Source organism: Peromyscus eremicus, chromosome 9 (assembly GCF_949786415.1).
Source record: "Peromyscus eremicus chromosome 9, PerEre_H2_v1, whole genome shotgun sequence".
Taxonomy (NCBI): Eukaryota; Metazoa; Chordata; class Mammalia; order Rodentia; family Cricetidae; genus Peromyscus; species Peromyscus eremicus.
In genome coordinates, this window is record NC_081425.1 from 106,262,289 (window position 1) to 106,278,854 (window position 16,566).

The 16,566-nt window shown below is 42.9% G+C and overlaps 1 protein-coding gene across 2 annotated transcripts in view; it reads right to left on the bottom strand.

Annotated features, from left to right (window-relative positions):
• The window catches only part of Atxn7 (ataxin 7), a 95,157-nt gene extending 89,689 nt beyond the window's left edge, over positions 1-5,468 (bottom strand). For both annotated transcript variants that reach the window (XM_059274201.1, XM_059274202.1), the window contains exons 1-2: positions 5,171-5,468; positions 4,868-4,936 (exon numbers count right to left, since the gene is read on the bottom strand). In XM_059274201.1, the coding sequence (XP_059130184.1) occupies positions 4,868-4,936; positions 5,171-5,453 (352 nt within the window). In that variant the 5' untranslated portion in view covers positions 5,454-5,468. The remainder of the gene's footprint in view (positions 1-4,867; positions 4,937-5,170) is intronic.
• Positions 5,469-16,566: the final 11,098 nt, after the last annotated feature.

The following is a 16,566-nucleotide window of genomic DNA, read 5'->3' on the forward strand; positions in this document are numbered from 1 at the left end:
TGGCAGGTAGAGAGAATAAATAGGAGAGGAGCTTTAGGAACAAAAGAGAAGGGAGAAATCAAGAAGCCAGAGGAGGAGGACTCCAGCGGCCAGGCACCCAGCTACACAGCCAGCCACAGAGTAAGAGTAAGATTTACAGAGGTAAGAGAATGGGGAAAAAGCCCAGAGACAAAAGGGTAGACGGTGATAATTTAAAGTTAAGAAAAGCTGGCTAGAAACTAAGCCAAGCTAAGGCCAGGCACTCATAAGTAAGGATAAGCCTCTGTGTGTGAATTTATGTGGGAGCTGGGTAACAGGCCCCCGAAAAAAGCCAAAATACCCCCAACAACAGCTCTCCACCTCACTAGCTTCAAAACACACCTAACTGCCCAGAGTACCTGCTGACCTCTTTCCATTCTGCTCAACAGCATCCCTATTACAAGTGAGGATATCATTCTGGATTGTTAGACTCTCCCATGCCTAAATATCAGAACTAAGAAGTAGCATATGATTTTACCCTTTCTGGAAACTGTAAGTGGGCACTAAATTTAGGGCAAAGCAACTTCAAGCACTGAAAGCCTCTGGTCTCCCCTGGAGCCAAATCACAGTGTCCTACACATACCCCCACTCCCATGCCTGAATATGGAATATAGGTATCTTCTCTTTAGAGAGCTGCAATACAATGGAAAGTCAGTCATCTGAACCAGGCACTCTACAGAGGTTCAGTCCAATCTTCCTACTTGTCCCATATATTTAACTTTTTAGCAAATGTTTACTGAACCCAACAGTGCACAGAAGCCTTCATGTGCTCCCAGGAATGCACACAATAAAGAAGAGCCATCACATAATACGTATTTTCAAAGAGTGACAGAGAACAACAACAACAAAAAAGCTCAGAGTGGCTTGGTATCATACAAGTGGACTTCAGTGAAGCTGCAGATGACTTCCCAAAGCAAAGAAAATGTCCCAGCATCATTATGGACTCCCACCATGACATCATCCATTTGTGAAAGTCTTCTATGAAATTCAAGTATTTAACATTTTTATCCTTTAAGTTTCCCTATTGGTGTAGGCATTAATATCAAATTCTTAGTCAGTTATTCACGTTTTAACGCCATCTAAACATAAGTTTTGTTAAGTTTTATAAGTGAAAATTTTAAAGTAGAATTTCAATTTAAGCCTTTCGGTGGTGGAGCACACCTGTAATCCCAGCACTCAGTTGGCAGAGGCAGGCAGATCTCCATGAGTTAGAGGCTAGCCTGGTCCACAGAGTGAGTTCTAGGACAGCCAGGGCTACACAGAAAAACCTATCTCATAAAACTAAAACAAAACAAAACAAAACAAAAAAAGAATTTCAATTTAAAACTTTAAGGGAAAAAGGTAATATATCTTTTGAGTTCAGTCATTTAAACCTTAGCTCACCAAAACCCACTGTTCCATCAACTAATATTGTAACTTATAGAAAGAATGAGCCACAGGTTGATCTCTGAAAGGTAACCGACACATCATCCTAACATTCGCCAACTGTGCTACAAGGAAGACGGAACATAATATATTAGTCAAAGCAGAAATAACGCTATTTCCACCTAGCTTCATCGTTCCAAGCTTGCTCCACAGCATCAGTCTTTGGGCAAGTTACTGCCAAGCACGAACTGACTAAAGCAAGTTACAAAGGAAAAGAGAAAAAACACAAGAGAATCTAACTTTACAGTTCTGAACTTTGGCACTGAGAATCCAGGAAGTGGCAATGGCCACTTGTCCTAGACCATAGGAACACACATTATTTTGCATACACTTTCATGAGAACTTTGATCCTTGGAAGCCCATTCAAGGGTCCTAAGATGAAAAGATGCCCTAGATAAAGGACAAATTGCAGAGTCAGTTCTAACATGAGGAGTTGAAAGGATCAAAAGAAGTCACTGTGCAACAAGTGATTTTATGCTACCTAATTTATTTTCACCCTCTACAATAACCTTGGGAAAGAGGCATTATCATCTCTTTCCCAAATAGGAAAAGTTATTTTCAGAGAAGAACAACTCTTTTCATACCCTATGTTTGCTATTTGCCAACTATCTGGCTCATAATCACAAACTAAAGAATTAAGGAATCAGGTATAGATCCTAAAGATCTTCCATAATGGCGAGATTCTCACTCTTAAGTGTTTCATTAATATGGTCAATTTATCTACATATTTCTCCTCAATTTAACTTCATTGATAAAAGGAATTCATATAGATTTAATTCCACAACATCATTTACTGGTAGGAGATAATCTTAAGACAATGGTAAAAGTCCTGACAATATCAAGAGAATATAGAGGTCTATTCATGTTTTGTTTTGTTTTATCTTGTTTTGAAGGGTTGTGTTGGGTGTGTTTGGATATATACATGTATGTGAGGGAAAAGTTAACTTCAGACGTCAGTCGCCTGGAGTCATCCACCTTGGTTTTTCATTTGTTTGTTTTTGGTTTTTCAAGACAAGGTTTCTCTGGGTAGCCCTGGCTGTTTTAGAACTCACTCAGTAGATCAGGCTGGCCTTGAACTCAAGAGATCCACCTGCCTCTGCCTCCCAAGTGCTGGGATTAAAGGCCTGTGCCACTACCATCTAGCTCACCTTGTCTTTTTGAAACATACTTTCTCACTAACCTGGAGCGCACCCAGTGGACCAGACTGGCTGGACAGGAAGCCCCAGGGATACACCTCTCCCTCCCTCCTCCATCCAGTAGTGGGATTAAAAGCATGCACCAACAGGCAAGCTTTTGGTGAGGAGTGGTGGGTAATGCAAATTCCAGGAATCAAACTCAGGTCCTCTCAGCCTTCCACAGCGAGCACTTTACCAACACAATTATTTCCCTGGCCTTTTTTTGAAAGTCAAGGGAGCCTCAATCTTTCATTAAGTTTGGACTTTTCAATCACAAATGAAGAACTGCCAGAATTAAAACTTCAGTCTTTACTCAAAATATGCAAGCTTAAGTTCCAGCCAACCTGACAGCTGAAGCATCTTTTAAATTGAGAGAGCAGCTTTTAAAAGGTGTAAACTGAGTACACTAGTACACACCTTTAATCCCAACACTCTGGAACTCTGGAGGCAGAGGCTGGGAGATGTAAGTTTCAGGCCAGCTGGAGATCTACACAGTGAGTTACAGAACAGCCAGAGTTTCATAGGGGACCCTGCCAAAAAACAAACAACAAAAACCACCCAAACCAACCTCTAAAAAACTGATAATACAACCAGGTTCATGACCCCCTTTGGCCTTCTATAGGTAGATATGAGATCTTAAAGCTTTAGGACTATATTTCCATTACAAGATGTGAAATAGAACAAAAATGGGTTTAGCCACTAAATTTTGTTGCATCTCAGAGATCAAGGCAGTCAGAGAAACACATCCGTCATGTTCAAGGGAATTACCTACAATCGGCATCCTATGTTAGAGACTTAGAAGGCATTTAAGGGAAATACATTCACACCAGGAATGAAAAGCAGAGCAAGAGTGATAGGTCCTTAGAGCTCTACTCCACTGCTTCCTACGAGAGTTGCCACCTAGTGATTTTAATTTTTCAAGCCCAGGCACACTGCCAAGTCGACACTAGAACCGGACTAACAACTGATTTTCCTATTGCAACATCACCAACTTGTCCTGTGCTTTCCCTCTCCCCCACCTCAAACAGCAGTCCTCACTGAAAATCAGCCACTTCATTCTACAACCCCTTCCACCTGGAGGGACTCCTCGGCCTCCCACCAGTGTTACTCTTCTTGGCAACACCGACAGACCATTTGGCCAGCTGAAAAAGCCGAAGCAGGAAAAAGGAGAAAAGGTAAGAGCTAAAACCTGCAGCAACTGTGAGCCAGTTTTGCATTTAGAAATCCAGCTGCCAAAGTTCTACTTCTTGGGCACTGAACAAAAACTCTGCCAAAATAAACGGTTACAGGTGAGAAATCAAATTGCACGGGCATATGTTAACTCAGTACTCTATATCCCAAACTTGACTCAAGGCCATGACCTTTCTCACCATCCAGTGCCCAGGTAAGCATTAGGATTCACAGAAAAAGGATACTCTCAAGGTCGGATTTAATCCAGCTACCTAACCTGACTTTCACTGGCAGCACACCTTTACCCACTAAAGTAGCCTTCTACCAAACAGCTTAAGATAGTAGAAAATTCCGGATTTCTGTCCCCTTACCTAGCAGAGGCAGTAATCACACAATTCCTACCGAGGGCATTCTTGATTGTGACGATCTTTTGGCAGTATCCTAAACTTTCGCTTTAAATCCCACACAAACAAGAAAACAGGGAGATTTTAAAATACTTTTATTTTTCAAGTTCAAATGCCCAGGCGTGGTGGCCCATGCCTTTAGTCCCAGCACCTGGGAGGCAGAGGCAGGCGGATCTCTGAGTTCGAGGCCAGCCTGGTCTAAAAAGCACGTTCCAGGATAGCCAAGGCCACACAGAGAAACCCTATCTCAAGAAAACCAAAATAAAATAATAATAATAATGCTCAAAATTCCTCTCTTTGCCTTAAGAAACCCAGGGCTGGTCAAGTTTTCTTCTCAAATATGTGTGGAACTACTTTTCAAGACTGAGAACTCTTTCCTCCCGGGGTGTTTTCTGTAACAAGGTCTGAACTGAAGGATCTAGGTTAAACTTGCAGGTTTCCTATGTTCATCACTTTGAACTGCTGTTCTGGCTGCACCCAGGTTTCCGGGGGGATCCAGTTCGCTCCCCATTACAGAGTGCCCCTAGAAACCAGACTTTCCCAAATGCTGTCCACCCCCTTCCCTCCTCTTCAGCAGCATCCTCAATGTGGCAAACAGGAAAGGTGGGCTGAAGCAGCAAGAAAAGTTCCCCAGGGTTAGGTAGGTACAAACTCCACCAGGGGGACTGGACTCACCTTCCCGACAGAGCCCCATGACTTCGCGGTTTTTCCCAAACTCCTTGAAACTTTCATCCAATTCGGTCCCTAGGAGATATACACACACAGGAGGAGGGGAGAGGCAGGTCAGTGGCCAGGAGTGTGACGCACGCTCACGCACGCACAGGGTAGGTGTGGGCACCTCAGCGTTCCACACCCAGCGAAAGATAGCATCTCTGACCCCCGAGGGGGGCGGGTCACAGGACACGGCGCGGGGGAGGGGAGCAGGGCCGGAGAGGGGGAGGCGGGGGGCGTGGGGAACGGGGAGGCGTGGACACTCACCATCCTTCCCAGGAAGTTTGGAAGCTTCCACCCACAGATTCCACGACTGTCCCAGCATCGCTTCGGGACTGGGCAGGGGCCTGCGCTCCCCCACCGTCGCCATGGCGGCGGCCGAGGTGCTGGCGGCACCGGAGCCGCCGTCCTCCGGCCGTGGGCGCCGCGGCGGCGGGTGCTGCCGCTGGGGCTGCAGAGGCTGTGGCTGCTGCTGCTGCCGGGCGGCCGCTGCTCCGCCCGCCGCGCGGCGCGGCTCCCCCCTGACGTCATCCGCGGCCCGTTCCGACATTCTTTCCGCTCCTACAATGTAACAAAAAGGGGGAAAAGAGTGGCGCGGGGGCCGCTTTTAAGGAGGCGCCGCGGAGTTCCGGCGGCGTGCGCGGCCCGCAGGCCGGTGCTGCTGACAGCCCCCGGGCCCCCCGCCGCCGCCGCCGCCCGGGCGCAAAGTCCGCGGCGCAGCTGGCTTTCGCTTTCGCCTCCCGCGGCCCTCGTCGGGCGCCGGCTGCGGCCGCCACTGCGGCGCTGGCTGCCCGGCCCGGCCCGCCTCGGGAGGCCGGCGCCCCGACCCACCCTGCCACAGCCTCAGGCCCGCCCGCGCCCCGGCCCGCGTTTGCCCACCCTGCGGCCGCTCGCATCCCGGCCCGGCCGGCAACCCCGCTCCTTCCTTCCGTCCGCGCGTCCGTCCGAGCGGCGGCGCCCGGCCGGCTCCCTTAAGCGGAGGCGCCTCCTGTCGCCTCCTCCCCCTCGCCGGTCCCTCCCTCTCTGCTCGCTCCGGCGAAGTTTGCACGTCAAGCCCCCGGAGTGGAGCCAGGGCGAAGTCGGAAACGCAGCCACCTATGGAAGAGCCGGCCGATCGGCCCCGGCGCAGCGACTAATGCGTCGCCCAGGCCCTCCCTCCGGAGCCTCGGGCACCGGGACTTCGCTCTGAGCTCGCCGGCAGCTGCACAGTAGCTGGAGCATGAATGAGAAGCCGCCACTGTGCGGACGCCCAGCAACTAAGGAGCCACCGGCAGGTGTAAAAATGCCACCCAGGTGTCAGCCCAGGTGTCTGCCTCAAGCCCCTACTGCAAGGGAAGCAGCCCACGTGTACCTCAGTGCCCACAACTGAAGGTCACACTGTGTGTCCTGGGAACTTAAATTTCTTCTCCAGCAAGAAGGGGCCCACGAAATCGGTGTTTCACTTTAACTTGAGTTGTTAGTCTCACTATATATGGTTGTATTTCCTAGGATGAGATGAGAACCCATGGTTTAGGGAATATACAAAAGACAACTGTGTTTGGTCAGATTTTAATCACTAAGTTAGGCACTAGCACATAAATTTAACACCCTCCCCTCAACATACACATACACAACTTTTGCGTAAGTGATGGGCTGAGGATCATTAAACAACCAAAGCATTCTTAGCAGCGGACCACAAGGAGCCTATAGTAAATGTTGCTATTATTGCTGTGATCATCATGTTTCACATCTCAGTAAAGGAGCACTCTTCTAACCTGTTCAAAGCCTCTTGCTTACAGGTGTTTTCAAAGACTAGGTGAGGAGAAGGTGAGCTTTCCTGTATTTGCTGTTACTACTACTTGTTTTTCTTTAATCGCAAATATCTAGTAAGAGAGGTGTCCAACTTCTCTGTTGAAGAAGTGTCTAACTTACAAAAACCTTTAAAATGTTTAAAGGAAAGCAAAAGTGAGTACAGGACAGGCTTGGTGGCGCACGCCTTTAATCCCAGCCCTCAGGAGGCAAAGGCTGGGGATCTCTGAGTTTGAGACCAGCCTCTGGTCTACAGAGTGAGTTCCAGGAGAGCCAGGACTACACAGGGAGACCCTGTCTTGGAAAAACAAAACAAACAAAAAACAATAAAAAAGTGAGTACGGAAATGTTTTCATAATACATTAAAATCAAGACTCAGTGAAAAGGTTTTGATTCAGATGCAAATTGAAAAACTTGAAGTGTGTGTTGTGGTATGTGCCCAGAGTCCCCAGTTTCTCGGGAGGCAGAGTAACTGCAGCATAGTAGTTCCAGACAAGACTGAGAAACACAGTAAGCACTTGTCTTAAGTAAATAAAGCATAAACCCAATTTCTGGTTAGACGTGTTTAGAAATTTATATGTAGTACTTTTTACCTGGATTGCACACACATAAACCCCAAAAGGAATCTGATGAGTGCTCAGGCTCTACACTTACAGACTCAACTAGCTGCAGGTTGAAAAGACAGTTTTGATAGTTTTTAAATTGTATCCATACTGAACACATACAGTTTTTTAAAAATTTCCTTAAATACAATGTTACAACTGTTTAAATAGAATCTACAATTTATTGAGTATTCTAAGTAATCCAGAGATGATCTGATCTATGTGGAAGGATGTGTGTTGTTTAGGTGCCTTTTTATAGAAGGGACTTGAGCGCTTGTCAATTTGGGTATCTGTGGTGATCCTGGAACCTAATGCCAAGGCATAGTTGTAACCAAAACTGATTGAGATGACTGGAAGATTTTTAAATTAAAAAAATTGTAAGTTTTAACCTCCTATATAAAAGTATCCATGAGTGAAGCACAAGGTTAAAAACACATGTTACGTTACTAATTCAACATAGCTTGTGTATCTCCAGTGCAGATGCTCAAAGTTTTCACTAATCCTAAATCACTGAAACATTTGCATGATTGTTTCCCAAGATACAATACCTACAATTTATTACCTTTAATTTTGTAATTCCACATTTAAGATAAATTAAAATTTGAATTCCTTGGAACTGCTCACATAAAGCAAAGCTTAGGAGCACAATTATTTAAATACCAAGACCATAGCTATGTGATACTAAGAGAAAAACCACTCAGGTACCACAAGGAGCTGACACCTTGAGTACAAATGCTCTGATTGCTGAAAGTACAGGGTGAGAATGAAGATAAAAGGGAGAATGGTGACATTGCTTGATGCTTCTGCTTTCACCATGGTAACTTCCAACCAATGAAGATCAGTATGGCAATTTACAGGACTTCAGCTTCTAATTTCTGTTTGATAATTCTTTTGTTTTCAAAGTTAACTGGTATACAAAAGCAGAACAGAGCTTAAAATTGTAAGTACTAAATTTCAGTATCATGCTAGTTATTAAGAAGCGTTATAATAGCTTTGAACACCTACAAGGTACAAGGGATATGCCATGGGGTCTCTAGTGCATTTACAGTTGTATAGGTCAAAGTTGTGTTATTTATAACTGAGAAAGAGGCTAAGTGTGGTGGCACACACCTTTGACCCTAGCACTGGAGAGACAGAGGCAAGTGGATCTCTGTGAGCTCAAGGCCAGTCTGATCTACACAGTGAGTTCCAGAACAGCTAGAGCTACATAATAGAGATACCTTCTCAAAAAATGAACAAATGAAACAAAACAAAAAACCCAAACTAACAAGAAAAGAGAGGCAGGATTCCAAAGCCAGTCTTCTTAGTGCTGGATTGGTATTAGCTCTTCCACTCACAAATATGTAACCTTGAGAAAGTTACCTAGTTTCCCAGGATGTCAGCTTTCTAGTCTGTAAAATGGAGATAAAGCCAGGCTTCTGAGGACTACAGGAAAAGATCCTTTGAAAGCACTTGGTATCAAGCTTAAATGCTGTAAGTGACATGCATCAGACTGAGCAATTCAGTTGACTCCTTATCAAATGACATTTGCTACCAAATGAAAGAGGATGGAGAGACATGCAGTTCCTGGCATTTCTACCCATCAAAAGCCCCAATATTTTCTAAAGAGTCAGGTGTTCTCCACAGCTGTTTTAGGTCTCCTAATTACTAGTTTGAAGGAGTCACCAATGAAAGCAAAATGGAATGTTTGGAGAGTAAGAAAGTGTGTCTGCTATTCAAATGTTGGCAAGGTTTTTAAAGTAGTCCTTATACAAAGAACATTGTTTGTGAACAACAATACAATAGAAATCCAGATACTTTTTCCTGTCAGGAAAGAAACGATGACCTTGTTTCTAAATATTGCACCCTCCATACCCACTCCCAAACTATAAAGAAAATGACCCATACAACTTATACACATTTAATATATTGTTACGATATGTTAGTGTGTCTTATACAAAATCAGTACTTCAAGTACTTCAGTACCTATCTATACCTTAAATGATACATATTTTAATAAGGTTTGAATAAAGAGGCTACAATTCTCCAAGCAGTTCCTGGGTGCTTACTATCTGTTAGGCACTCTACTAGGCATCAGGGTAAAAAAAAAAAAAAAAAAAAAAAAAAAAAAAAACACCAAAAAAAAAAAAAAAAAACCCCAGTAATTTCATAGATACAGGAAAAAATAAACAAGCATTTATCAAAATGCCTATATTAAAAGCTGCCCATACCCATCAGAACGAATGCAGCTTAGAAAATGACTGGACAGGGGACTCAGCAGTGAAAGCACAGACTCTTACAGAGGACCTGGGTTCAATTCCCAGCACCCACATGGAAGCTCAAGGTCAGGTGATCGTATGCCCTCTTCTGGCTTCTGTGGGCACCAGGCTCAAATATGTATATATGTAAAAATATATCTTTTTTTCTTTAAGGAAAAAAAAAGAAATGATGCCCAATTCTTACCATTTCATCTCTTCAAAGATGCATGAAGAACAAAAAGTCGGGCTCTTCACTATCCAAACGAGGGGCATCCCTGGAGGTGCTGGGCTAATGAGGTCTCTTTACCAGAAGATCCTTTTCCCAGTATATTTACCCAGGACATGATTCATTAAAGGTGTCACAATGCACAGTAAAACAGAAGCAGAAGTTCATCTGCCCACCTTTTATATATAGTGTATTGTAAAAAAGAGTCTGAGACTGCCAGAACATCCTAAAACTGTTAAATGTGTTGCTATGATTGGTTAAGAAAACTCTAGCTACAAATGGCGCACAGTGGGTTGGCAAGAGTTTCCACCTAAAACCTGAGAAAGAAGATTCCAAAATGGAGCTAAAAACAGCTTCCTAGTTGTCTCTCTCAAGTTAGCGGCAGCCTGTGGGTTTGAGCTACTCCATGGCGGGTTCCTGGCGTGCGAGCTTGACCGGCAGTATGGCGGGAATGAAGTGTCTACAAGCGGCACATTGTGCTGCTTAGTGGATTTAGTCTTTGCTAGCTGGCGGTAAACGTATCACCACCATGTTGGGAAGCTGAGGTGGACGGAGCCACCAGCCAAAGCTGCTATTTTAGCCCTAATAATGATGCAGTTTAAAGCAATAGTTACACAATAAGGCAGATTCAGATGAAACAAGACTTTGAATGCTTTACAATGTATGTAAAAATGTATATAGGCTTGGAAGAGAGAGAAAAAGGAATATATATAGTTATATAAAGAAATAGATAGTTTTTAAAAATAAAGTCTTTAAAGAGACAGTAAAGGTAGTATAAAAATAAGCCACATAAAGATGGATATTACACAGAGAATCTGGATTGTGTTGTCTTTGGGATTTTTAACTGCAGAAAAACACTTGTTCATAAACGCTGTTGAGTTAAGCCAATATGAATATTTTAAAGGTACCTTGACTTCAAAATTTGGATCTCAGGATATGTTTCTTTAGAAAGGAGGCTCTGCTTTTGTTTCCACAGAAAGCCAGAGGCTATGGATTTGTTCCAGATTAAAATACATCAGGTTTGACCAGGCAAGACCCCCTGAAAAGTCTCCGATGACACCATGGCCCAGATGATCCAACATCCAGAACAGTTTCAAGGCAACTGGCTCAGACAATACACCTTCATGGACTACTCCATAATGCTAAAATTTTCTTTGTGTCCCCATAAGATACAGTGCTCCCCTCCAGCAGAAAGTAGTAAGAGAAGCTACGCCCAAATTCCCAAATATACTAAGCTGGCTTTGGAGATGGAATTGGCTCACTCCTTCTCTAAACCCAAATATATTGCTAAAAAAAAAAAAAAGGATGAGAAATTCTTTTGTCCCATATCAGAAGAGCCCTCTGGTATGGGACAGAGAAAAACCAATATTTTTATTTAAATCAGGTTGATTATAAATGCGATCTCTTTCTAAAGAAGGAAAGGGGATATGATGTAGATATGATAGGATGAAAGGATAGATTATTGAATCTACTTTTAAAAAGCAACTTGTTTAAAATGTTTTACATTGCTATGGATTTTAGTTTATTGGTACAAGTTTAAACTTAATTTTATTATACTGTATATATATTTCTATTCTCATTTGAGGTAATATGTTTATGTAACTCATTTAGATTGTAATGGATAATTAAGAAATACAGATTAATAATTAGTCTTATATGATAGTCAAACTAATAGTCATGTTGTTTTCTAGGTATGCATAGATATAATTAGGTAGATAATCTTCAAACGCTTCAAAGACCTATAGAATATGGCATTTAAAATGTTTTAAAAATTTAGACTTCCTGGACAATGAGACATGTCTGCTCCTGGCAGCACCAGTTTACTTCAGAGAGGAGGATGGGCATTGAAGACACTCCATATGGAGTTTATATTCACCTTGGCAAAAATAGCCATTTGGGCAAGAAACTATTCTTGTCTGGACTGCTTGAAAAAAATGTATCGACTGGACATGCAGGACCCATAGGAAGGTGACCACTGAACTTTGCTTGGTGAAATGGTCCTTCAGGTTCCTGCTTCACAGAGAAAACTGCCAGACATTGTACAGGACACAGAGAGAAGTGACTGAGAGACTCTAGGCTTGTGGGCTGAAGACAGATGCCCCAACTTTACAAAGGAACTTTGGATGACTGTCCAGGCTGCCAGCTGTCTCGGTCTACTCTCGCAAGACTCCTGAAAGTTGCTTGCGTCCGTCTCCCATTTCTCAGGTAATATTTTATCCTTCTGAGGTCTTTGATGTAGCTGAACACTAGATAGTTGTAATTTCCTCAGTTATGATAAAAGATAAGTTAGATATAAAACCTTAGACTTAGCCGGGCGGTGGTGGCGCACGCCTTTAATCCCAGCACTCGGGAGGCAGAGCCAGGCGGATCTCTGTGAGTTCGAGGCCAGCCTGGGCTACCAAGTGAGTTCCAGGAAAGGCGCAAAGCTACACAGGGAAACCCTGTCTCGAAAAACCAAAAAAAAAAAAAAAAAAAAAAAAAAAAAAAAAAAAAAACCTTAGACTTACAAATATAGGATAGAAAGGATATCTTCTTTAATTCTGCCAAATACAAATAGACTAGATATTATAAATAGACTAGATATTTTAACTGTAATTCTTGCTTGATAATTGTTTTGATATATGTAATTTTACTATGTCAAAGTTAAAAAATTCCTTTTTGAAAAAAAAAAAAAAAAGGAGAAGTGCTGTGGATATTGCTCTGTATAAATAAAATGCTGATTGGCCAGTAACCAGGCAGGAAGTATAAGCAGGACAAGCAGAGAAGAGAATTCTGGGAACAGGAAGGCTGAGTCAGAGAGACGCTGCCAGCCTCCATGATGAGAAGCAACACATTAAGGTACAGGTAAGCCACGAGCTATGTGGCAACTTATAGATTAATAGAAATGGGTTGATTTAAGATATAAGAACAGTTAGCAAGAAGCCTGCCACGGCCATACAGTTTGTAAGCAATATAAGTCTCTGTGTTTACTTGGTTGGGTCTGAGCGGCTACCGGACTGGCGGGTGAGAGAGATTTGTCCTGACCGTGGTCCAGGCAGGAAAACTCTAGCTACACAAAACCCAAGAGCCTACACAGCATTTTTATTTTAGGGAAAACCACTAGTCCCAATACAACGTTTTAATAAACGTGGAAACTAGTAAGTTAAGTATATTTATGTGTGTGAATTACAGGTTTGGTAACAGAGATTCTCTATTACCAACTTCAAAGGATTCAAGTTATTTGAGGAACAAGCAAATCAGATTTGCTGAATTAGGAATGTGTTGACTTTTTTTAAAAATTCCACTAAAATTTGCAGGGCCTTTTCTTGTTCCTCTAGCAAAACTCTCTCCCTTCTGTCTTCACCAAAGTGTCTGGGCTCTGCTCTCTATGAGGGTCTCAGGCCTTTCCTTCACTGTGGTCTCTCTATCATGAATACCTAAGTATCTAGTAGAGGAAGAATGGTGAGTAAACTGAACTCACAGCTTAGTAGCCAGAACTGCTGATAATCAAGTAGAAACTTAGAAATAATAAGGAAAATTACAACAGTAGAGACCTAAAGATAATTATCTTTTTGAAGACTTAACCTGTATACAAACTCATTCTCTGAAATGCATTGCTTACTACTGTTCAAAGCCTTTGCTTACTTTTCTTTTCTGGTTTTTTTTTTTTTTTTTTTTTTTTTTTTTCCGAGACAGGGTTTCTCTTTGTAGTTCTGGTGCCTGTCCTGGAACTCACTCTGTAGACCAAGCTAACCTTGAACTCACAGAGATCCGCCTTCCCTTGCCTCCTGAGTGCTAGGATTAAAGGTGTGTGCCACCACTGCCCGGCTGACCTTGTATTTTTAGGTGGTTTTGCTGAAGTACTTTACTTAACATCGGTCCTTGCTCTTGCACTCTGAGCGGCTCCCCCCAAGACTACAGAAATAAATAAATACTTCTATCATTCATGGATTTCTCCAGGCTGCCCTGCTTCAACTCCGCCACTTCTGTATATTCAGTTCCTTCCCACAAGAATTCTAGATCCCACGCCAAGACTACACCTCAAGAGCTTCTAGTGTGTTCCAGCTTTCTGGTCCTGTCTCTGTTCATACAGGTCACCCCATCTAAAATATCCACACCCCCACACCCTAGCTAAAACTCTACCAGCCAATCAAGTGTATCCTGAAGTTCCATTTCTTTAAGAAAATCTGCCCTGATCTTCCCTCTACACACATGGGAAATCATCCCTACCACTAAATCAGAGACCTTCATAGCCAGGGTCAACAGCACATGCTCTGAAATCACAGGAGCAATGAGATCAATACTTCAGTGTTCCAGGGATGGAAAGTGTGGCTCCGAATAAGGCCGGCACTTGAACGTGGAACTTACTTCCTCAAACTCTAATATGTAAACTGATCCCCATGCCAGTTGGAGCTGAACTCCTAAATGGTCCAGGTGTGTTAGTACAAGATGGACAGGATAGCACAAATGTTTCTTCCCTCTTTCCTTGACAAAGCTCAGGTATTCAGCCTGCAGAGAGCAAGGCACTATGCCTTTCCATTTTTCCTTTGCACCTTGATCCAGCAACTTTTCTGGGTTTGTATTGCTTCTGAGGAAACAAACTGTTAAACAAAACTTGCATTCCCTTTTCTCCTTCACAGTAGTAAGGGACTGCAGATGCGCAGTTTTAGGTTATTTTTCAGCAGTGTGTGTTAGAAGACCTGTGCATGACTGCAGGTCCCTGGTTTTCCCTTCTGGTAAGTGCGCACGCGCACACACACACACACACAAATTCTCCTATAAAAAGTGAGGCCATAGGCCTATAGGCCAGATATGTTAGAGCACACCTTTAATCCCAGCACTCAGAAGGCACAGGCAGATGGATTCCTGTGAATTCCAAGACAGCCAGGGCTACATCATGAGACCCTGGAGAGGGGAGAGGAAAGAGAGGGGAGAAGAGAAGGGGTTTGGGGAAGAGAGGAGGGGAGGGAAGGGAGGAGAGGAAGAAAATAAATCTTATGAGAGTACCAATAATCCAAATGCCTTTCCAGAGGAACTACTTGTCCCTAACATTCCTTGCCAGAAATACAGAATTTTTGCACTCCTAAGGCCATTCAATTGTAAGTGTTATCATCAATAGCTGAGAGCAAAGACTGATGAAAAAGAACCTGGAGACTGACTCTTTGAACGCCCACCCCTGACACCCTAACCGCTACATGAAGGACTTTATGAGCAGAAAGGGGAACTGAAAGCCTGAGGAAAAATCTGCCTTTCAATGAGTTCCAAAACTTCTTGCCTCTCTCCAGAGAACAAGCCTTCCTCACAAAACATGAGCATTTTCCAAACGGCTTCTGTGACACTGGCAGCCGAGCAGCAATCATAAATGTGCCAGATTCCGACACAAGTGTTTCTTGGAGAGAACCAGATACCCTGGATTCCACTGAAAGTAAGTTCTTGTGATTCAAATACATCCTGAAGAAAGTGAAAGATGAAGCGCCCACAGAATGAACTTTTATCCTTGGGTGTGGTGCAGTTGGTTTTTATTTTTTTATTTTATTTATTTATTTATTTATTTGGTTTTGAGACAGGGTTTCTCTGTGTAGCACTGGCTGTCCTGGATCTCACTCTGTAGACCAGGCTGGCCTCGAACTCAAAGATCTGCCTGCCTCTGCTTCCAAGTGCTAAGATTAAAGATGTGTGCCACCACTGCCCAGCAGTGTTTTTTATTTTTGTTTTTCTTTTTATCAATAGTTTATCTGCTAAGTGACTTGTATCTAAAATATGTAACAATTATAAAATGGCAGAGGTGCAAGTACACCTGCCTCCACACACATACACAAATACACACACACACACACACAATTTAAAATCAAAGTACACCTGCCTCCACACACATACACAAATACACACACATTTTAAAATTAAAGTACACCTGCCTCCACACACATACACAAATACACACACATTTTAAAATTAAAGTACACCTGCCTCCACACACATACACAAATACACACACATTTTAAAATTAAAATACACCTGCACTCCACACACATACACACACACACACAATTTAAAAAAATAAAAAAATATAAACAGAGTCTGTACCCATTAGGACAGCTATACTTAAAGAAAAAAAGATAACCACTCACAAAAGAATTCCATGCATGGGGGTAGGAATATAAAATCTTACAGACACTTTGGGAAATAATATGAAAGTTACTCAAAAGGCTAAACAAAATTACCACGACCCAGCAATTCTGCTTCCAGGTGTGTAACAAAAGAATTTAAAGCACAGACTCAAACAGGCATTTAAAACCCAATGTTTACTATCAGCACTATTTGTAATAGCCAAGATATGGGAACAACCAAGCTGTCCTTAATGGTTAATAAGCAGCTCAACAAATTGTATTCTCTCCATACAGTTCACAACACACAGCTGACAGCCTAGTTAGTTCCCCTAGATCCCTGCGTGGTGAAAGCAGACACCAGCTCTTGCTAGTTGCCCTGTCATCTCCAACATGTGTCATGGCAAGTACTCTTGTACAAACACACACACACACACACACACACACACACACACACGTACTTTTCTAAGTTTAAATTAGAAAAAATAAATATAACATTATACCTAGTGAAAAACACCAGACACTAAAAGTTACTGTTTTGTTCTGGGTAGGAACCTTCAGAATCTTAAGTGCTAAAGACTTGGCTTCCGGTGCCTCAGAGCTCACGAATCCCACCCATCACTTCATGGCTGAATGGACAGGATGGAGACTATAACTGGTGTGAGCGGCTCCTGAGGTGGGTAGCACTCTGGGAACATTTACCTGTCTCTGTCACACTTCCTGGATT